The 24723-nt window shown below is 37.8% G+C and overlaps 1 protein-coding gene across 3 annotated transcripts in view; it reads left to right on the top strand.

Moving 5' to 3' along the window:
- Positions 1 to 24723, top strand: part of kcnn3 (potassium intermediate/small conductance calcium-activated channel, subfamily N, member 3) — a 68427-nt gene that overhangs the window by 25311 nt on the left and 18393 nt on the right. For all 3 annotated transcript variants that reach the window (XM_065261012.2, XM_065261011.2, XM_065261014.2), the window contains 3 exons: positions 8847 to 9143; positions 16758 to 16879; positions 21449 to 21590. In XM_065261012.2, the coding sequence (XP_065117084.1) occupies positions 8847 to 9143; positions 16758 to 16879; positions 21449 to 21590 (561 nt within the window). The remainder of the gene's footprint in view (positions 1 to 8846; positions 9144 to 16757; positions 16880 to 21448; positions 21591 to 24723) is intronic.

Genomic DNA, 24723 nt, shown 5'->3' with positions numbered 1-24723 from the left:
TTTATTTTTCTTTTGTTTTGTGCGCCCGAGCTTTACAGTCTGGGGAGACGCAGGCTATAAGTTTGAAAAAAAAAAAAAACTTAGCAAACATGTCTGAGGAACAGGGCAGCGCGTCACTACAGTCACGTGACTTCACGCTCGAGCCGGAAGAGAAGACAATGCTGAATAAAGTCGTAATTCTGCTATTTTTGGACCAAACTGTATTTTCGATGCATCAACACAATCTTACTGACCCACTGATGTCACATGGACTACTTTGATGATGTTTTTATTAACTTTCTGGACATGGAAACCATACATAGATTTTCAATGAAGGGGAAAGCTCTCGGACTAAATCTAACGATAAAACATCTTAAACTGTGTTCCGAAGATGAACGGAGGTCTTCCGAGTTTAGAAGGACAGAAGGGTGAGTCATTAATTACATTATTTTCATTTTTGGGCGAACTATCCTTATTTAGTAGTCACGCTGTTCCCTTTGTGGGCGGAGGCGAAAACACAAGCTTATACAGTATGTAAATATACACACAGACAATGACGCCCCCCGCTGCACGCTAGAATCTCCGGAAAAACAAGCCTATTTTAACAGCAAAATGTACGCTTTTAAATATACAAAAACTGCTATCTCGAACATGGAGAGGCTTCTTCGTGATCTCAACTAACAGATTCTGCAATAAAACGAAAATCACAAATTTCGAAAAAAAAACTTTGTTTCTCATTTTCTCGAAACTTGTGCTGCCGACTTGAGTCCCTGGTTTCCGTGACGGGTCACATTTGTTTTGGACAATTTCACCGAAGTGGATAATGGGAAGATTTTGAAGGTAAATAAATATCCTAAATCGGCGCCGCCCGATTCAGGTAACTAACAAATAGATTACAGTTTTATGACTGCTAAAAATCATATTATGCTTTGTGTGTGCGCTTAATGGAATTCCGAAAGTCTAAGCTTTACAACGATGTGCCGCATGACCGTATATTTTGAAGGTTTAATGCTTCAAAGTTACAATGACGTAATGCAGCCTCACGTGCAAGGGAGGGGGTGTACCGTGTACGGCACAGTGTTCCTTATCAGGTTAAACTGAGGTGAACAGAGCGAAGACTTTACAGTGGAAAGAAAACTGCATTGTATTGATCCAGCTTCACATTGTGTAAACTGCATTTATAGTAAGGAAGTGCACATATGCAGATATCATAACAAATAGCAGTAAATACACACACCTTGCTCTCTTCTGAAGTTCACTCTGCACTGTGAGACCGTGGATTGAAGACGGCGCTAAAACGCAGAGTAAAGACTCTAAGAGGGCTCAGCTTAATAAGGGGGTTGCGTGTGCGGCACAGTCCTTGGCTGAGGCCCTCAAAAGTTCATGGGCACTTAGAATCATCCTAACCCCCCCCCCACCCCCCTTAAGGCGCCCCTACCCATAGTTTGGTTGTTTCTTTAACTTTTCTATACACAGAGATCAAATTCATTGCCTTTTCCTGTTCTCTTTTTAATTGACAGGATATATCGGCAATTTCTATTGGCTATTTTTAAACTATCGGCCAATAGTGTAAAAATTGCTTTTATTGTCCAATACCAGTTACTGGTTGACATATCGGTGCATCTGTAATCCTAGCCATTATGTCTTTAGTTATACAGCTAAATGCTGAATAAAGAAATAAATGGACGTTAAATATTGATTTGAAGTAAAAAAAAATACTATTTTTTACTATTTTTTACGTTTTTTTGTGATTGTTGCGGGCAAAATCTTGCGGCACGTTTTCTTAAAAAATGCGATGGAATATGCAGGATATTTATGAAATTTTATGCTGTGAAATTGCGGGAACTTGCAAAAATTGGGTAAAATTGCAAAAATTGCAGGAACTTGCAAAAACTGTTTGCAGCTTTTCAATTATGTTTATATCACATAATCACGTCACTTCATAACGTTCCCATGGCAACAGGGGACATGGCTGCGCTTGTGTGAGGTAAATGCAACATTTTTCAAGTTTCTGCTAAGATATATGTGATTTTTGCTATAAAAATGCAGGGATTATGAAATCATGCAAGCCCTCCATATTTTGCGCACAGAAATCTGCAATTTATGCTGCGAAATTGCGGCATATTTGAAAAAATGTATCCCCCGCCGAAATATGCAGACTTTGGCTGATTATGCGTTAAATCATTCGATCCCATAATCGCGTTTTTCTGGAGGGACTGTCTTTTATACAAAAAATATTTGACCAAATCAAATAAATCAGACAGATAATAAAAAAAAAAGGTTTATCACTACTCAAAATCCTTATATAGAGTAAAAACCATTTTGTGAAAGCATAACCTTGATATCTTTTGTATTGACTGAGTAAGGTCATGAAAAAGATTGAAATCGATGTTAAATTAAATGTTCACTTTAGCATAGATTTTACAGTCAGGGTCACAAATATTGAGTATAGTTTTGGGAAAAGAGCATATTTTTTGTCTATCCTTGTTTAACACTTTTCTTGTCCTATTTGGTATTTTTCTGTACTGGACTCCTTCATATCCATGACTTTATCCTTTCATTTCCCACTGTGTTCTTCGATTAATCCTTTTTTTTTTTTTGCTTTTTCTCATGTTTCCTAATTCCTCTGGTCATCATTTGTTGGGATTTTCTGGGTTTTCTCTACATCCCTTGTCTTCTGTCTCTCTTATGGGCTAAGGGAGGCGGCTCGGTCCAGTCACTCATGTTGACAGATTACCTTCACTAATGGAATTTAATTATTCAGCATATCCTGGTGGCAATTCGCTCTGGAAAAAAACGACAGTATGGGGCGTGGGGGGGTTGAGGAGAGATGAATTAGGGGTAATGTGTGGAGGAGGAATGGGAGAGATGATGACAGAGGAAAAGTAAGATTTCATCGAAGTGCACAGTTATGATGGAGCAATCCCATGATTATAGTATCATAAAACCACAGCTTGCTGAGATATGAACCATAAGTTTAATGTGAATAAAGATTTTCATGAAATATGTAGAGGCTATTATTCAGTCAGCATAATCATTATTGCAAAATAAATCTAGATGGACTAGGTCAGTTGTCATTCTGAGAGGGTTTATTTTGTGAAAATACCCAGCTGACTGAACATTGTCCTATTTATTATATGACCAAATATTAAATAAATATGAATTATTGAGTTTAAATTTATTATGTGATGGGAAAAGGACCACTAAGTGATACAAAAACTTGTTCAGTTGCAACGACCAACAATCAAATCACCATTTCTGTGTTCAGGATTATTTGGGCGGGGTTTAAATGGTGGCTCAGTGATGCAATGAAGCCACAGAGCATAGCCCCACCCCTAGCACTATTGCGAACATCCAGTCAGGTTGTATCGGTATTTGAAAGTTAAGACAGATGGCAGCGGACACGCCCCCCCCCCCCCCCCCCCGCATATTTTCCCCAAATTTTAATAACTTAATTTACTTTGCTGTTTATATAATCATTCAAATTTGGCTGGATAATTAATGACACATTTTTCTGACACAAAAAGGCTTAAAAAATTGGCATTAACAAAATTCCAGTGCAATGCACAAGTCATACACCCAACCTTCCAGATTCACATATTCACATGCCGCACATATTCACACATTCTCTTTCAGTCTTCATGCAACCGCCCACACATGAGTATTTCTCCTTTGCATTCATACTCTCTCTCTCTCTCTGCCACTTTCGCTCTCTTCCACCTCTTTTCTATGTTCTCTCTCTCTCTTGCACACATGCACACACAAACATACAGTCATTCTCTCCCTCTCTCACCAGGGGATCCTAATTAAGCTTGGCTGGTCTTTGATGTTGTTGCCTAGGCAACAGTCACCATGACGAGGCTGGCTTTTCCAGAAAAAAAACATGCACATTTCACTGCCATACGACATACACCATGCCCTTAGACACGCACACATGCGCTGAGAAACATGTTTTGTTCTGTTTGTATCAGGGCATTCATGTAGAGGAAATAATCATTTTCATTGGGTGGTAGGAAGACCTGTTGCTCTGCGGACAGACATACAGTATGCGAATGCAATGGCATATCTCCACAGCAATATACGGCAGCTTCATTCATGAGTTTCTAGGATTCCCATATAATAATTTTCAGCTATTCGGTGTGTGGGTGTCTGTGTGTGTGTGTGTGTGTCTCAGTGGGGAAAACCCTGGTTGCCTTCAGCGTAAAAATTAAATAAAACTCGCAAAGCTAACACTTACAATTAACGTGAAACACATCTAACACCGCCAACGGTACAATTAGCTTCCCGTTTCGTCCTTAGACGCTGCTGTTATATCGTCTGACATGAAGTTGCGAGAGAGAGAGAAAGAAAGAGAGAATCATATAACTGTCACTGCTCATTATGCCAACTGAATTCTGTTTGCTTATTGCTCTATCTGTTTGGCTTTCCTGGCAGGATAACATTACTATTTAAGCATGTTCGCATCGTGGGGTTTATCAATCTGTCCCCCCCTTCATTTAGCCTCCTGTGCTGCTCCTGAGGAAACATTGCTTCTCACAGCCAGTCTATTTTTTAGTTGATCTAATGAGCTACGTGAATTATTAATTCATAATTGAAGTTTTTGATTAGATGTGTGATGAATGGTTAGTCCTAAAATGTGGTTAAACCCGATGACATGCGGGTTTTATGTGGGATGCAGAGTTTCGTTTGCTCTGAAGATTTTTGTTTGATACTTGCCACATACATGCTAAAAAGACTTGAAAGTGACAAATGGATTTCAGTGCAAGAATTGATGAGGACAGTGCTCAGTCCTAACACTTACATTAACACTAAACATCTTTGCACAAGGAAGTGTTTGTCATTCAAAAAATTGGTCACTAATGGTGGGTACACACCAAAAGATTATCGGGCTGATTTTGGGCCGATTTCCCCTTTTTCGACAATCCTAGCTATGTCCTGATTATCTTGATGGTTCTACAGATTATCTTATCAGATTTTCCCTTGATGTGCGGTGTGTTAAGAGTGTCCGAACCTGATCGGAAGAACATCAGAGCTGCCCCGAGCGCAAATATTAAACATGTTTAATATTTACGATCATAAATCCTGAGTGTGGGGGAACCCTGAGGACAAATGCGCGCACGCTTTTGAGATTATCACGTGAAACGAAACAACATCCAATCAGAAATCAAGATGATGGAAGACGAAACCATAACAACTACAGTCATGGCACAGCTGGCACAGTCCAACATGAGATAGACATCAGAGATGTTCAAAAGCACATTTTATGTCATTTCTTTATACCTGTTGTTAGCCATGTTTGTTTACTGTGAAGTCATGTTTGGTCGCGAGAGACATCGCAAGATCTCTGTGAGATTTCCTGTGTTCACAGTCGAGGCTCTGGTTGAAAACCTGTTCATGTGTGGTGTGCTGTCTTTGACACATCATGGCACACCACACACTATAGGAGCAAAACGGTTCAATCTAAAACATTTTGAAAATCTTATAAGATGTAAAAAATCTTTTGCTGTGTACCCAGCATAAGGGCCAGATTTACTAACGTGCAAATCATCGTTTTGGTGTTAAATAATGACTGTCAGGATTTACTAAAGACACGCAGTGGATAATAATTAATGCTGAAAAGGTGTGGCCAGATTATTTTTGCGACTGACCTCATTGCATATGCATTTCTAGGAGTATCTCTTTTAGATGCTAAATTTATGGGAGATTTTTTAAATTATTCACGCAAAGCGATTTACTAATGTTTGTGCGTGTGATATTATTGTTTTTGCACCAATAACGAAACAATATCCAATCAGAAAGCAAGATGATGGAAGATTAAACCATAACAACTACAGTCATGGCCCAGCAGGCACAGTCCAAAGTGAGATAGACATCAGAGATGTTCAAAAGCACATTTTATGTCATTTCTTTATACCGCCATGTTTGTTTACTGTGAAGTCACGTTTGGTTGCGAAAGACATCGCGAGATCTCTGTGAAATTTCCTGTGTTCACAGTCGAGGCTCTGGTTGAAAATCTGTTCATGTGTGGTGTGCTGTCTTTGACACATCATGGCACACCACACACTATAGGAGTTACATCTATAACATTTTGAAAATCTTATAAGTTTCTCTTTTAAAAACTGATGCTAATGACATCACAGGCATCTCCCTGCCCCTCCACTTTAAAATAATTGGCTACATTTTTTGAGTGGCAGCAAAGTCAGCCAATCAGTAATGAGATTGCAAGTTAAGCCAGTAGGGGGAGCCAAATAGGTGCAAAACCACTTGTTTAAAATCCCCCACCCTAATAGAGCTATCTGAGAGAGGTTTTTAGGAAGCTTCTAAGGCATTACAGACCCAAACAAAAAAAATTGTCTACATGTCACATCACAGAACACGGATAAATACTCCGTTCAATCATTCTATGTCACATTTAAAGCATTTTACACTTGAAATGGCTGCAATTGTAGCTGATAGATGAGACATCAGAAAGTGCGTGGTACAAGGCAGAGGATTTTTTTAACATGTAACAGTTTATTTGGGGCCGGAGGAACAGATTATTCAAAAATATTCTTTGCCAAGCCATTTTGTTTTATTTGCTAGAGTCATTAGGAGACAGTGGCAGCTTGTGACTGCTCATCCAAGGGGCGCTAATTCAAATTTTCAAATAATTCAATGTGTTCAGAGTGTCATGTGTGTTGCTTGCGTTTTCAAAATATGTGTTTGTTGGGTCATGTAAACCCTGTGCATCACGTGTTTTGTCAAAATAAGTGCCTGCTGCACATGCGTCAAAACCGTTTATGATAAAAGAGATGCTCACGTTCACGATATACACGCAAGACACTCCCTTAACAGTAAACTCTGAATTACGCATGAGGTCATGCGAGTAATTGGCAAATGCAAGCGTCTTTTTTTATCATAAACCCTTTAGACGCGTCTGCAGCAGGCACTTATTTTGACAAGACACGTGATGAATCTCTCGATGCGCAGAACACATATTTTGAAAAAAGGAACCACACACATGACGGGCTACATACATGTTGTGACGAACTTCGCATCGAGCACCCTCGAAAAAGAAGTCACAGATCGCCACTGCTAGGAGATGTCACACAATACCAAAACTTATTGTAAACCTTCACTATTCAGTGTCCTATGGCTTCATTAGCTGTGATGTCCGTGGTGCTGTAGATCACACGCAACTCATCAGAGCTCTGCTTATTTGTGACCCTGAACTGATTTGAGCTGCTCTTTGCCTAGATTACATTGGTCATTATGGAAAGCAGCTGTTATTTAATTTGCACCTTTTTAGTTAATAACCCGCAGATATTACCACTCCCATCTGCAGGTTTTTTTTGGAATTGCGCTTTCACCCAAATTTTCCCCGTTTAGTTAATTCATGCGTATGAATCGAGGGCAACCTTTCGATCTCTCTGATGAAGCCAATACGGAAGTGACTTAAACTGCAATTCATCGACTGGCCGCTTGAGGCTGACTCCAAAACGGAGTCCATTCCCATGGACTCCCATTTTAAAAATGCCCAACTTTACAGTAGAAAATTATGTGTTTACCGCCTGGTACAAAAAGTGCTTTTGGTCTATATACTGTAGCTAATTTTGCCCTTCATGACAACTGTGAGGGGGGTGAATTTTTTTGTAACGCATTCGTTTAAATTATATTAAGCCTTAAACTTCTGCATAATTAATGCCGTGACCGCTTGAGTGACGGTTGAACAGCCACTGCTGTCACTAGACTCGCGATAGGCGGGCGTGGTTTCACCTCAGCTTCACACATGTCCCGCCTCTTTACCCATTTTCGGTTTTCCGCAAGTGATTCGCGAAGAAGTGAACTTCTTAAAAAGCAAACTTTTTCCACGCATTTAATGTTATGTTCCAAGCCTCCGAATTAAAGTATTTAGCTTCTGTGTTGTTCCCACGCGGTTCTTCCACAACCAAAAATGCGTTTCCAGTCTATCATAACAGATCACCGCGTCAAAATAAAAGTCTTAAAATGTATTTAAAAGTCATTTTGGTTACATTTGTCAATCTTTAAAGACATATTTACTTGTTGAGACACACGTGTGTCACGCGAAGCTGTGGGCGGGGCTACAAAAGTGGTCCTTGTATTTGGCTATGGGGCGGTGCTTCAATTCTACTTTGACGTCATAGATTTCCGAATTCCACACTGGCTTGTTTTACTGGCTTGGTGCCAAAAACTGTTATATTTCAGTAGCACGGACGTTTTCAGTTCTGAAACTTGCAGGATGTTCATTTAAGTATGATGACCTCTTATATAACAAATTATCAAGTTAAAATTGAGTATTTGATTCACTGCTCCTTTATGCTTCAAAACGATCTTCGCAAAACAATGGGTGACGTCACGGACACTACGTCCATATTTTTTACGGTCTATGGTATGAATTCATTCTTTGCAAAAACATTTGCAAAACAATAGGTCTACAATTGAAGTCTTCATAGCATTAGCACTATTTACTATGAATGGATGAGTGACATAAGCAATAAGCTATTGTGTAAATTGGCATGCCAAGGAAAAGAAATGTAGCAACTGACAAAATGTTCTGTGACTTGTCACTTTTGTGGCTGGTTAGAACAAAATATTCCTTTGATTTACAAGGCTTTTAATACTTATTACATTAGTGTAGGTTATAGAACCATAAAAAAAGCTTTTCTAAGGGCTATGTCTAATTTTTATTTTCCCTTTTTCCTGTGTTTTGTTATGATTGTGGTAACTGCTGTGTTCCCTCAAGCATTTCTTTTGAATGATTGAAAACTCATTTGGTATCTATTACACAAAGTCTTCAAATGTAAGATTATCTCTATTTAAGGTCTAAATGAAAATTGGTAAACATTCATGTTCTTTTCCCCCTTTAGCTTTTTGTCATTGACAATGGTGCGGACGACTGGCGGATCGCCATGACCATGGAGCGCGTGCTGCTCATCGCTCTGGAGCTGATCGTTTCGGCGGTTCACCCGGTGCCGGGCGACTTCAAATTCATGTGGCGGGCGCGGCTGGCCTTCTCCTATGCTCCCTCGCAGGCGGAGGCGGATCTAGACATGGTGCTGTCTGTGCCCATGTTCCTTAGACTCTACCTCATCGCCCGAGTCATGCTACTACACAGCAAACTCTTCACCGATGCCTCCTCCCGCAGCATAGGGGCACTCAACAAGGTCAGAGGTCAAACTGAAAGCAATCTTTGGGGTCAAAACTAAGTGGTTAATCATTGCTAAATCATTGCAACCTGTGGCATTCAAGTGCAACCTCTGTCTTATTCACCATCCAGGTGTAAAATGAGCTTAAATAGCGCTGCACTGCAAAGAGTCACCATCATTATTGTAAGAGCAGACACTTCTCACTAAGAAGATTACTTCTAATATTGAAAGTCTCGCTGTTACCACTTTTGGAAATTAAATAGAATTTATATCAAACAGATGTCAGATACATTTATCTATTGATCATGACAGGAGTGATTCATCAAACAATGATCAAATGATGAACAGCTTTTTAACCGGGCACTTATCCATAAGCATGGTGTACGTGGCGTCAAGCACGCTTTCAGCATTTTAAAGAGCCGTGATGGAGCTTCACTCCCTAGCAAGTACACTACCAGAAATACCCAATTAGCAGCCTGAAAATTGAGATTTTGGGGCTGCGTTTGCTTAATTCCTAAAAGAATTGGGTGTTAATACAATATTGGCAGCCCATGCAAATGAACAGCTTAGTGAGTTCAAACCTGAGGGTTTAGGGTGTGTGCAGTATTAGTACTAGTACTAGTAGTAATAGTAGCATATGTGCAAGTGTGGTTTTCTTTTATAATAGTTTCCTGTATTCAACTAAATTTTTTTTAAATGACTTTTCTCCAAACCTGATCCTCTAAAGCTCACTAGCTTGAGAAATATATAGTGTAGCCGTAGCTAAGAGAGCAGTACAGTCTGATTTTATGAGGTCAATCATGGGAGATTGTGGTTTTCTCTGTACAAGGAAGAGTTGTTTTTGTATCGTTTAAGTGTCTCTGAGAAAGATGAACCTGTCAGCTTTGCTGATGGTTTAAGGGCTTTAAAGCTATGATGTAGCTTCAGTATAAGGTCAGGTTGGACATGAGCATAGTCTGATTTTTGCATCCTCGTATAAGGATAGTTTAGTGTTTATCTGAGATTTTCGCTTTAATCGATTTTATGATTGATGATAGTTTTTTGAGCAGTCTCATCTCAAGTTTTTAGATGGCTGATTGATGTCTGTAAATATTGTGTATCTCTTTCCTGCCCTGTGCTTTAAGAGAACTTGACAAATGACTGGCTGTCAGTGTTTGATATTTAAACTTCATCCTCCCATGCCGTTGAAATAATGTGAGACGGTCGAAAAAGCGGTCCAGATGTACTTTAATTTGAATGGCTGATTGGAGAGGGTAATCACTTTGTCCTTTGAGAGAAGCCCTTGTTTCAAAGAGATGTAAATGCTAATTCTCTTTGCTCTCATGTTCTGTTTTCCTATTAATGATCACGTGGTCTGTCTTAGGTCAGAAATCTTTCTTTCTTCTACCGAATTGCCCTTTATGTGACTTTTTAATAAAGAACATTAATTCTATATAACTATATAATATATTGATATTGATAAGATAAATTAATTTACTTATTAAATGTCTTGAGTGAACTTTAAATGTCAAGTTGCCACCTATGTATTTTAAAGGTGACATAACACACAGTGTTTCTGCTAATCTTATGTTAGTATTGGGTACCTATAGAGTAGCATTGTATCCTTCATATCTCAGAAGAGTCTTTAACAAATTTTTAAAAGACAGCTCTACATCTACTCCCCCCACAAAAATGAGCCTCAGGAAGCGTACTGCAAACAAACATTTTCCCACTATCTTTGGACAACTTATTCCATACATGTTTATGTCGTTTAGATTATATGCACTTCTGCGATGAATACCAACAAAACACAGACATTGTATGCAGTTTTACTTACCGTCTGCGACCAGTGGCGGCTGGTGACTTCTCTTCCGAGGGGCGCAAATCAAAATATGTGTTCGAAGTGTCATGTGAACCATGTGCATCATGCGTCTTTTCAAAATAAGTGTCTGCTCCACACGCGTCGAACCGGTTTATGATAAAAGCAGTGGGGGCTCGTGACTGTTCATCCGGGGGCGCAAATTCAAATATGTGTTCGGAGTGTCATGTGTGTTGCTCGTGTTTTCAAAATATGTGTTTGTTGTGTCATAAGAACCATGTGCATCACGTGTTTTGTCAAAATAAGTGCCTGCTGCACACGCTTCAAAACCGTTTATGATAAAAGAGACGCTCACATTCACAAAATACACACAAGACATTCCCTTAACAGTAAACTGTGATTACGCATGAGATTATGCAAGTATCTGGCAAACGCGAGCGTCTCTTTGATCACAGACCCTTAAAATGCGTCTGCAGCAGGCACTTATTTTGACTCGACACGCAGAACAGATATTTTGAAATTACGAACCACATGTGACGGGCTACATACATGTTGTGAAGAACTTTGCATCAAGCACCCTCGAAAAAAGAAGTCACCGGCCGCCACTATATAAAAGAAACGATCACGTTCACAAAATTGATGCAAGACACTCACTTAACACTAAACTCTGATTACACTAGCATCACTTTTACCATAAACCCTTTAGACGCGTCTGCAGCAGGCACTTATTTTGACAAGAAGCATGATGCACATGGTTCACATGACGCGGCAAACGCAGAACAGATATTTTGAAATGACAAACCACATACAATAACGGGCTACATGCATTGTGCGCCCTTGAAAAAAAGTCATCGCCCGCCACTGCCTGTGACCCGGTTGGGACTATCCCATTTTAACAAAATCTAACCTTAAAGTACAAGTTCGGTATTTTACACTTAAAGCCCTGTTTTCAGATTGTTTATGATGATATAGAATGGTTTTGACTGAAATTTGGACATATGATGCTGCCCTGAGAATTTTTGGGTGTTTGTGTTTCACCTCCCACTAGGGATGGGCATAATTAATCGACGATCAATAATTGATTGTTAAGAATTTCGTCGATCACGTTAATTTGTTATCAATTAATTGAATGCATTTTTTTTATCTAACTCCTGTTTCACAAATACTCCGTATGCAGTGCGTTTGCGTATGTGTGCGGCGAATCCGTCAAGCACCCGTTGCAGTACGCTGCTGACCGCTTATTCATATAAAACGTTCATGTGATTGACACTTTCTGTGAACACTTTTCCGCATAAACAATAGAACAAAGCATCATTTTTTTTCACAAAACAATATATTTTAGATATTATTTGACAGACTAGTAAATGTGGATTAAGGATGTTTAAAATCTCTAGCCTGGTGGTCAGGATCTGAATGGATCAAATCAGCAGTTTTGCAATGCTTTATTTATCTCCACATATATCAAAAATAAAAATAAGCAGAGTAACTTTGCAAGTCTAGCCTTCCACATTACGCTATATATTTCCTACTATGTATGTATATGATTTCCAAATAATAAACAAGAGTATTCAACGACAAAAAGTGTCTCATATGGAAATAAATCCTCACAATATTATTATTTCTCAAAACTTTATGACAAAAATAAGCAACTGTATTCATACAGTTATTCAAAGACGCACACATTATTCCGCATATATTTGAATATTATACAAAAGTATTCATATAACGGCACGTTTCATATGGCAAATAAATATCCTCACATTAACATAACAGCATAATGAAATGAATAAACAGACAATGAAACAGGATTGAAATATAAATTGTATTATTATTACCGGAAAAAAGCAATATTGCTAAAATAATCTCTGAGGTAAATGCGTCAAAAACGCTGTTACCCGCACAATAAGTCTAAATGAGCATTTAAAGTGAAAAAGCATTATTAGACCATGTCTCAAAACTTTATATGACAAAATATATTTAAAAGAAATGTATACTTACAGTTATTCAAAGATGCACACATTATTCCATATTACTCCCGTTTATGAGCACGTTTGTCTCTGGCCTCGCTCTGTTATGTAATAGATTGACAGGTGCGCATCTCCGTCTTTCAAACAGATATCATTTTGTTATTACTACCTTAGGAAAATTAGCCATGATTTTATCATTGTGAAAATGTTTTTTTTTTTTTTTTTTTTTGCAGATTAAAACGATTTGTATTTCCGCAATTTTACTACAAATAGCATGGTTATGGTATATTGTGGAGTTGGAGACCATAGTAAATTTGTGTCTACTGTTGTTTTACAACAAATAAAAACTAAAAGACTATGTTAGTATAATTAAACAATGGTGAATGGGGCTCACAAAACACACGCTGTTTCACACATACTCTGTATGCGCAATAAGCCAAGTTAGCGCTGAGGTACCTGTGCATCCCGGTCAGTCTCCTCGGAGCGGCTGTTTTCGGCGGCGGCTGGACTGACGGTCACCATGGGTTGCGGTCGCGTCTGACACCAAAAAATGCTTTTATTTCTCAAAAAAAAAATCAGTAGACTGGTGCAGAAGTTTTATGCGAGTTACTTAAGTTAGTTATTTTTCACGAGGCTTTAAGTAGCCTAATTTGTTATAGCCTAATGTTAGGAAGGCTAATATCTTGCACTTTCTTTTGGCTTGAATAATTTTGAGTTACATTTTGACAAAACCTTTCAGATCTAAGTATTATGTTTTTTGTTTAATTTAATGTTAAACATGAATCTGTTTTTTTTATTTATTTTGGAAATAATGAGGTCTCTGTTTAAGAACGCTGGCTCGCAGCTGCAGGTTCCGCTGCTTTAGAGCACCGCACATGCACGCACTATGTTTGAAACATAGTTTAACTGTCTGCCACAAGTTGATCTTGTAATAAAGGTCTCATCGAGGAAAAACACGCTGTATATTTGTATTCATTGCATTTTTTTAAGTATTAAAGTTAAATAACAAATTTTATTATAAAAATATTAATGATTAATCGATAGTCGATCGTTAATTCTCCCGACGATCGACAAAGAAAACTTAATCGAATGCCCATCCCTACCTCCCACCTTTACAATGGGTTTAATGGTGCACTGGAACAATCCTTCCTAAAATGCATTAAACTTTTGTTTACAAAGACGTGAAACTCACCGAGTGGTCAGGGGTGTTCACTGATATGCTCACACAAAAATCGCTGCAAAAGACGCTTTCCAACAGCTGTTTTAGCATTCGTTGTTAACTTGTGGAACTTTTTTTCCAAACGCCTCACACCCGTACATTCCTCCGCTGAGAGCTTGAATAATAGACACTCCAGCCCAGGTGGTGGCGCTAATCCGCCATTGCCAATTGCAAGAATAGAAACAAAGTTCCCGGCGCGGAGTAATATCGTACCTCACAGCACATCTAATACATGTCAATGGGGTTGGCAAAAACTACAATAAAACCTGTTGGAATGCGTATTTTGCAGCGATTTTTGTGTGAGCATATCAGTGAACACCCCTGAACACTTGGTGAGTTTACTCCATCATATGTCTGTTTATGTTTACTGTGTTACTGTGTTAATAAGTCAGAATGCATGAAATAGCTTACCCCCCCCCCTTAAGTATCTGTAAGATGATTTCTTCATTCAGCTAAAAAATGAAAATGTTACGACTAAGTTAGTACTAAAGTTACTAGTTAATATTAAAAGTGGCAAAGTTGACAAAATCTGCAACCATATTAATTATGCATGCTGAGATAAACACAAATGGGACTGAACCACAAAACCACAAACCTTCATTTATCAGTGCAGACCTATCTAGCCTAAATCGTGCATTTATTCAATTCAACCACTCTACTTGTTGGTTTATCTTAAGAAATAAAGTATATTTGTTGTAGAATAGCTGCGCAAGTTAAACATTTTTAGAAACCCTGACTAAAGTAATCAATCAAATGTACAATATAAGCAGGCCCGGCTGCAGGATGAAATGACTGAGGGGGCATGTGAAATTGTTGAGGGGGCTTAACTTTATACCATCAATGAATAATACACACTGATATCTCGCTTTGGAATGACAGATTTTTAAATGCAGCGCTCCATAAAACACTCCATATGCAACTGCACAGGTAACCAGAAACTGACTAACACAATTTAGTAAAACTAGCAAAAAATAATGATAGATCATGAGATATTTGATAGACTAGTAAGTGTGGATTAAGGATGTTTAAATCTCTAGCCTGATGGTCAGGACATGAATGGATCAAATCAGCAGATTTTCAAAGGTTTATTTATCTCCATGTTAAAATTAGCAGGGTAACTGCAGTAAACCACATTGCTATGTGATTTCCATATTATAAAGGAGAGTAGGGTATTCAATGGCAATAAACGTCTCATATGGGAATAAATATCCTCACAACATTATTATTTCTCAAAACTTTGACAAAAATTTTCATTTTCAAAAATTTAACAAAAAAAATTATTTTCAGAGGAACTGTATTCTTACAGTTATTCAAAGATGCACACATTATTCCGCAGATGATTTTATTTTTAGACGAGAGTATTCATAACGGCAATGCACGTCTCATAGCTATGGCAATAAATATCCACATAACATAAAAGCATAATAAAATTAATAAACAGACAAGGAAGCAGGATTGATATATAAATTGTATTATTATTATTATTACCGGAAAAACGGCAATATTACTGAAATAAACTCTGAGGTAGGCTAAATGCGCCAAACACGTTTAACCGCAAGTCTAAATAAGCAAGTGAATGAAACATTATTATCTCTTAAAACTTTATATGACAAAATTAATTTAAAGGAAATGTATTCTTACAGTTATTCAAAGATGCACACATTATTCAGCATATGATTTTATTAGACGAGAGTATTCATATAACGGCAATGCACGTCTCATAGCTATGGCAATAAATATCCACATAACATAACAGCATAATAAAATTAATAAACAGACAAGGAAGCAGGATTGATATATAAATTGTATTATTATTATTTTTATTACCGGAAAAACGGCAATATTACTGAAATAAAAACTGAGGTAGGCTAAATGCGCCAAACACGCGTTTAACTGCAAGTCTAAATAAGCAAGTGAATGAAACATTATTATCTCTTAAAACTTTATATGACAAAATTAATTTAAAGGAAATGTATTCTTACAGTTATTCAAAGATGCACACATTATTCCATATATTAATTCCTGTCTAAGAGCACGTTCGTCTCTGGCCTCGCTCTGTTATGTAATAGCTGATTGACAGGTGCGCGTCCTCGTCTTTCAAACAGGTATCATTATAACCTTAAAACAATTGAGTAAACTTTATAGTTACTTTCACTGTGTTTGTCTGATATGAATAACACACGTCGGCAAATTATTATTATTTGAAAAGATTATTGCTGCTTCCATAGACATCAGTGTGTATTTTACAAACTAAATGTAGGCTATTGTTTTACCAGTGCTTATGTGTATTTAAATGTCTGAAATCTAAAATAAACATTATGAGGTTGAAAACACTGCATTGATATATGACAGCGCTGAGCTCGTCCTTCTGGCTCAGCGTCAACCAACGCGAAAGAGGTTTGAATCTGGCAGTAATGTCACGTTACTGAACATTCTAAATCCCATATGGGGATAAGCTTAAATTATTATTTAACTCAAAAGGTTGAAAACAAAAATGAAACAGAGGGGGCACAAATCCGATCTGAGGGGGCAATGCCCCCTTTTGCCCCCTCGTGGCGCCGGGCCTGAATATAAGCATTGTATAATCAATCCCAGTACAATATTTGTTTGATTGAAGCACTGGTGGTTGTTGTTTGTCCTGTCTGCAGGTGCACTTTAACACACGGTTTGTGATGAAGACTTTGATGACCATATGCCCAGGTACGGTGCTGCTGGTCTTCAGTATCTCCCTGTGGATCATCGCTGCTTGGACTGTAAGAGTGTGTGAGAGGTGAGAGAGAATGAACAAATGAATCGTTGTGTTTGGAACTGCGACTTTCTGTCTAGACGCTGTCAAGTGTCAAGTGTACGTTTAATGAGGAATCACCTGATTTCTCACCAATAAGTGGCAGCACCCGGATGATAACACATCAGATGAGTTGTGCGAAAGCTCTCTCTCCACATCACAAGAGCGGAGAGAATTAAAAAGAACAACTGCCATGTTTTTTCTCCACTTTTATTCACACCCTTGTCTTTAGTTGACCTGTTTTTTCTCTGTTCAGACACTCTTGAATGTAGCTCATTCACCAGCCAATCACGACTTCCATCAACAGATTTCCCATGCATCTTAAAAGGGTTGCAGGATAAACTAGGCCCTCGGGTCGATGAGTAGGTGTTTCAGAATCTACCAGTCGTGTTGTCATGGTTACAAACTCTAAATGTGTTTTAGGTTGGGGGGACGTGGTGTGAAATATTAAGGGTTTTCCCCGATCGGTAACTTCTGTTGCAATGATTGTTCTGATAGCAGCATGACTGTAGCGACGGTCTGCGCATTTCAATTGCCGCGTCCGATCAGGGCAGCACCTATGTGACATGAGCCTGCAGGGATCTGCTCTATTTTTATGCACCACATTCAAAGTCATCATGTGCGAGGTCCTTTCCAGAGGAGGCGTCTCCCTGCAGGCTGTGTGCTGCTCTTACACAGCCAAGTATTTACATGGTGGGTTTTAAATCAACCAGTTAGGATGAACCTATTTTTTTAAACTGTGATTTTCTGAAAATAGAAAATCCTAAATATGATCTAAAATTTTAAAAATGGTTCAAGAGTTGCCAAAGGAGAGGTAATATTGTACACTATTTGTTTTTAATACCTTATCAAGTAAGATGAAATCATTCAAATATGAGATGTATGGTACAAAATGGAGAAAACATTTAAGGTATTTATTGGGCAAAATAAATGGGCAAAATCATGGCTTATTAGGAAATCTGGGTTTTCTTTGAAAATACAAAATATTGCAAAAAAAGCTCACAGGTTATAAAGCATGCATTGACTACTATTTGATCTGTTATTAATATTTGTTCAAACTCTTTTATTTTGTTATGTTATCATTGTAATTGGCTATGTCTATAAACAGTGAATATGTGTAATTTTTGCCAAACCTCTTTAAAGGTGCACTGTGCAGATTTTAGCAGCATCTGGTGGTGAGGTTGCGAATTACAAATAATGGTTCAGTCCAAGCGTGCTGCACAAGCCCCGAAAAGTGAAGCCAAAATGTCTCGATCGCCCCTCAGTGACTGGTCCTATTATAGGTCATAAACCCCGCCTCCCCCATGTTATTCAATGGGACTAAACAATTTCATTAAACTTCAATGGTTTCTGTCATTTAATGTAGTTTTTATCACGCTGATGAAAGTTCAAGTGTTTTTAAAATAAGTTTGTTTTTAGTGAGTAATTGAATGCTTTAAAAATGGTGGTGTAACGTCATGATTGACAGCTGTGATATGCGCGTTCTGCGAAGGCTGGGCCTTGCTTTTGCGGCTTTACTTCCTGCTCACTACTGCGCAGGACTGGTCCTGAAATCGCTACTGCGCAGACTCAAGACCCAAGATGTCAGCGCCGTATCGGGACACTGGCGGCTTCACTTTTCAGTAATGGAAGAGAGCAAACAGGCGTCATCCATCTTTTTTACAGTCTATGGTTCAGTACACCGCTCCCTACCAAAGCACATAGAAAAGCTATGGTAGCCGCCACAGGACGAACATGTTGTCATTTGAGAAACAGTGACAAAACACACACTTTATAGCAGTTTGTCCATTTAGGGCTAATGTTGAAACATGGCAGCTCAAAATGGCGACTTCGATGTAAGGGACCCGCAATGTATTTAGATAAAATGGCGCATCCTAAAGTATTAAAAACATAACGGTTCATTATGTAACGTCTTAATACACTACTGAAACCATATGTATGTATATTATAGTGGCAAGAATAATTATGTGAACCCCAAGGAATGAACTAGTTTTCTACAGTGATTTGCCATAAAATGTGATCTGATCCTCATCTAGGTCAAAACAATTTACAATGTGCATAAGTCGAGAGCACACAAATAATTCTAGTTTATTGTGTTTTTTTTAAACACCAATTAAACATTCACAGTGCTGGAGGAAACTGTAGGTCAACCCATAGACTAATTACTTTATTAAAAGCTAAATTGTGTCAGAAGCTGGCAAACTGGAGTACATTTAATAAATGAGTTTAAAGGTGTGATTTAGTGCTAATTTGATTAATATAAACACACTCAAAATTTTAAGATTGCTGTCCTTAAGAAGCTTTGCAAGAAGGAGTCTCTAAAGATATCTGATAAAGAGTTGTTGCATGCCTTAAAGGTGCTCTAAGCGAATTTACGCGTTTTAGACTATAAAACATCTTTTGTTACATACAGCAAATATCTCCTTACTATCTGCTTGCTGCCTGTCCGCTGATCAAACTGTAAAAAACACGATCTCTGTAGACAGCCCAGGCTCCACAAACTGCAATAAAAACAAAGTGGCCAAACCTACCACCACAAACATAACAAAGTGTTCCAGCCAATAAACGACAAGAAGGATTTGGGGGTGGGCGTTCATCAAAGCACGGAAGGGAGGTGGAGGGGGCTCCGTTTGTTTGAAAACAGTTCAAACATCAACAAAAAAGTGATGTCACACAGATTCGCTTAGAGCGCCTTTAAGGCTGAAAAGGGATACAAAACAATCTCAAAAGCTTTAGACATCAATCAGTCGACAGTTAAACAAATTGGCTATAAATGGAGACAGTTTAATACTGTAACTACCCTTCCTAGAAGTGGGTGCACAGACAAGATGACTCCTAAGGCAAAATGCAGAAAACTCAATAATGTCTGCCATACGTAAGTCTTTGGACACGCACGCAGTCTATTACAGAACACCACAGAGGCAGCCACTTCTCTCCTGAAAAACATTGCTGTGAGCCTGAAGTTTGCAAAAGAACATCTTGGCAAAGCCCACTGCTTCTGGGAAAATATTTTATGGACTGATGAAACAAAAGTTGAATTGTTTGGGAAAAATAATATGGTGCAAAAAGGGCACAGCTTACCAACAGTGAAGTATGGTGGAGGGAACATCATGTTTGGGCATGCTTTGCTGCCTCAGGGCCTGGACCACTTACCATCATCGAGGGGAAAATGAATTCTCAAGTTTAACAAAATATCCTACAGGATAATGTCAGGGTGGTTGTCTGCCAGTTGAAGCTCAGTAGAAATTGGTTGATGCTGCATGACAATGACCGTAAGCATCAAAATAAATCCACAACTGACTGGCTTAAGAAAAACAAAATACGCTTTTTGGAGTAGTCAAACCCAGACCATAACCTCACAGAAATGACCTCAGGGAGTGGTTCACACCAGACATCTTACAAATATATCTCTGTTGAAGCAGTTTTGTAAAGGGGAATGGGTAAAATGTTCTTCTGAACAATGTGCAGGTCTGATTCAGAACTACTGAAAGTGCTTGCTTGAAGTATTTGCTGCCAAAGGAGGTTCAACAAACTATTAAACCCAAGGGTTCATTTACAGTTTCCTCCAGCACTGTGAATGTTTAATGGGTGTTTTTAAAAAAGACACAAGAAACTAGAATTATTTGTGTGTTGTCAAATCACTCTAGAATTCCAGTTCATTCCTTGGGGTTCACATACTTTTTCATGCCATTGTAAAGTACTGTGCAAAAGTCTTGGGCCACCACCACCAGTTTTGTTGTTTTAGCAAAGTTTTAAAGTCCATCCATATTAATTGTTCACTCTTTTTATTAAGATACAAACAAAAAATACAGGAAATATGTACACAAAATAAATAAATAAAAAACAATTTTCAGAACTAAATGTCTCCTTCAAGCATCAGTCAGTATTGGCACCAAACACATCTTGAGCTTTTTTGAGGAGACTGAAGTCCTGAAGTCGTTCAATTAAAATTAGGATTTAATTTAATTTAGGTTTAAGAGATCCTGCAGCTGCCTGCTATTGCTCAAGTGGAATAGAAGTTTACCCTATACTTGACACTTCAATACTGTTTTTATTACTACATACACATTTTCTGTATTTTCTGGTTGTATTCTAATAAAGAGACTGAGAAATAATTATATATGATCACTACAATTGCAAAAACAACAAATGTAATGGTGGCACGGTGGCCTAAGACTTTTGCACAGTACTGTATATTGCATTTCAATCAATGGATCCTCATCCTCCTAAAATGTACACATAGCGGTTTATACTCCAAACACATCAATGTAACATTCATTCAAGATGTTATATGTTTCTTTAATAAAATATAAAAAAAGTATTTGATTTTTGAGATGGCGCCTCTAGTGTTGGAGTTATGAACAGTGTGACAACTTACCCATGTGACAACTTACTATGCTTTTCCCTACTACAAACTTTCTGATGACTGTTAGATGTGATAAATAATTTTGCTAATTTCATTTCTTGTTATTGTTCCTCCATACCTTAACAGTCAGCACCTGTTTAAAGATACTGCAAAAACATTCACTGTGTCAAATCTTTCCACTTTCTCAGGTACCATGATGCTCAGGATGTGACCAGTAATTTTTTGGGTGCCATGTGGCTTATCTCCATAACCTTCCTTTCAATTGGATACGGAGATATGGTGCCTCACACCTACTGTGGCAAGGGAGTGTGTCTGCTCACAGGAATTATGGTACACACACACAAACACACACACACACACACACACACACACACACACACACACACGCAAATAACATGACATCTTCTCACCCATGCATAGTGGCAAGGGACAGTCTAAAGATATGTTTCTCTTCTTGTTATCGTTCTCCTAGACACCTTAATATACACACACTTTCACTAACTGTGTCTGTTAGCAAACACAGTGACACACACACAAAGATCCTGTGTTTTGATGAGTCTCATGTGTGTATTATGGGATGGCACATTTGTTCAGCTTTGAGGCTGTTTCGGGCTTCTTTCTTTGTTTCTTGTTCTGCCTGATTACCTTACGAGATGGAGTTATCTTAATGTAAGCCCCAGGTATTCCTTTGCATAAATTTTATCCAAGCTTTTATGTCTCAGTGCCTAATGAACGCTTGACAGGTTGTGTAGATGAACTGCTTGGGTGTGTATTATTTGTGTCAATGTTAACTTTATGAAAGGGCACATTTCTATTGTTTTCCCATTCTCTCTGTGTTCTTGTTTTTGTGTTGCCTTCTTACAAGCTGTCAGTTTCTGTTCCTCTATCCCCTCTATCTTAAACAGATAACGCGAAACAGAACATCTTCTGATAACTTATGTGACTGTTCGAGTCCTGTTATCTTTAGTTTCCTCTCATTTCCGAGATTTCTCACTTTCTTTTTGTGTTGTGAAGTTTTCTAGATTTTATCACGCTGTCACTGGGACAGTAGCCTTTAAAATGGTCCTAATATGTACTATTTAGGTACAGATATGTACGTTTGGTTTGGTACCAATATGTACCTGGGTCATTCTACAGAAATGTTTGGGAATTTTTTTGTATGGCAAAATGTACTTCTTTTTCCAACATTTAAACTTAAAGTGCACCTATTTCAGTGCTAAAAACAATGTTATTGTTTGTACTTGGTATAATACAACGTGTTGGCGTGGTTTATGATTAAAAAACACATTATTTTCACATACTGTACATTTTTGTAGCTTTAGATTCACTCTCTTCCTGAAACGCACAGATTTGAAAAGCGCTGTCCCTGATTGGTCAGCTAATTTGTATGTTGTGATTGGCCTGAATACCTCCAACGTCAGCCAGGAAATGTGACGCTCCTTACCATGTTTGAAAGATTCGCTCACAATGCAATGCTAACAGGAGTTAACTTACAGGCTGTGAGTCCGAAGTGGGAGAAATTAGGATAATGTCGGTCTTTACTACATCACCAATCCCAGGAAGTAAACTATTGTATACAATCCGTGTGTTTGTTGTAGTCCAAAAAAAGAGATTTACGTTGGAGACAAAAACTTGCGTCATTGTTTACTTTGGGGTTTGTACCTTTTGCTATGTACTAATAAACACTTACTCACTAAAGGAAATGTAAAATCGTGAATCGGACAATAGGTGCTCTTTAAACCACATTATTAGATTACCCTTGTACTTTATGAATTCACATAAATTACAAATTAATGATTTTTTTGTATCTTTTATTTGTATTTATTTTCATTGGTCTTACCCAGTAGGAAGGTAACACCAGAGACAGTAACATAAAAAATGCATTTTACAAAATGGCTGCTGCAAGGTCTCAAATCACATGTTGTCAATGGTAATATACTCACTAAATTAAGTAGTTTAATCCATTTTTATTTTAGTTTTTTACAATTCCCTAACAATAAAGTAGACCATCCCAGTGACTCCAACTAAAAGCTTCATATAAAATCTTGAAATAAGTGAGACAGTGGACTTAACACCGGCATTTCTTTTTAGATATTCAGGAAATGAAAATAATGAAGTCAGCTGATATCATCAGTTTTTATTTTAAAATATTTTCAAACAGATTTTTTTTTTAGACACACAACTGCTTTCATTATATATTTTATAATTATTTATTCACAATTTAGTTTTTGCCATTTATTTCATATATTTGATAGTTATGTATACATCATTAGATTTTACATTGTAGAAAAACTGTTTTTGACCACAATATTGAGCACTTTTTCTTTGTATATGACTGTGGGCACTTCTGTGGTGCTTGGAATTCCATATCATTAATTAACACACAATGCCACATTGATGACTCAATAAGGTGTAATTGTTCAAATAACATATTGTTTCATTTTAAAATATAAAGAAATTGTAACCCTAAAGTGTTTTTCAAGTATAATATTTCTCTAAAGGCTAGGGACAGAAAATGGACATTTCTATAGAATGACCCACTTTTGAGATATATGTACCCTTAAGGTGTACTTTTTGAAAGAGTGACAGCTTTGTACCTTTTTTATAAATAGTGACATGAGCTCAATTCAAGTATTGCTGATATATGCTCTCTTTCTCAGTCGTATAAAAGGGCAGCAAACGGTTTGTGCAACATTTGAAAGTTAGCTGTTAGAGAAATGAAAGGCCGCGGGTAAAAATAATGACAGAGAGATTGAGTGTTGAAAGTGATTTCTTTTACTATTGAGGTTGATTGTAATGACTTTCTATAGGTGGAAATATGAGACTTGTTGCCATGACAACATTGAAGGCCAGCTCTGTTAGAATGTACCACTGCCCTGAGGGAACAGAAGTGTTTGGGCAGGGGTTTAGTTTGCCATCCGCTGTGTGCTACTAGAGGCTTTTGAATGTGTGTGTGTGTGAAGCACCTGTCTATTTTGTCTGCAAGTGTAGATGTGGAACAGAATATATGATATATAAATTACAGTCTGTTTAACCTCACTTTCACACGAACACAAGCTGAACGGCCTAATGGATTGCTATAGTCGAGTCGTATTTGTTTTGTAACCTTATAACAGTGTAGATTCAGCAATTCAGGATGAATTCTAGCACAATTTATTTTGGTCTCGCAGCAGATGTTTTTTTTTCTCTTGTGACATTAATAACCGTCATATCTAGATGTAGGCTTAATGTAAATGAGCAGAAAGGATCTGCAGATACATTTATCATCCAATTTTGTCTGTTTTTAGAAAAGTCAACTGATTAACAATGTTTAGATGCTATATTTGTGTTGTCTCATTCAAGTTGGCATATGGGAAACAAGCACATATTGTGTCTCTCCTTGAGGGTTTTTTCATGGATACTCAACATGTTTAATTAAGTGTAGAATATAGGCAACAAACTGTCTTCATGTCTTCAGTGAAAT

Source organism: Paramisgurnus dabryanus, chromosome 13 (genome assembly GCF_030506205.2).
Source record: "Paramisgurnus dabryanus chromosome 13, PD_genome_1.1, whole genome shotgun sequence".
Taxonomy (NCBI): domain Eukaryota; kingdom Metazoa; phylum Chordata; class Actinopteri; order Cypriniformes; family Cobitidae; genus Paramisgurnus; species Paramisgurnus dabryanus.
The sequence above is the reverse complement of the archived record's forward strand: the minus strand, read 5'-3'. Positions and strand labels throughout refer to the sequence as shown.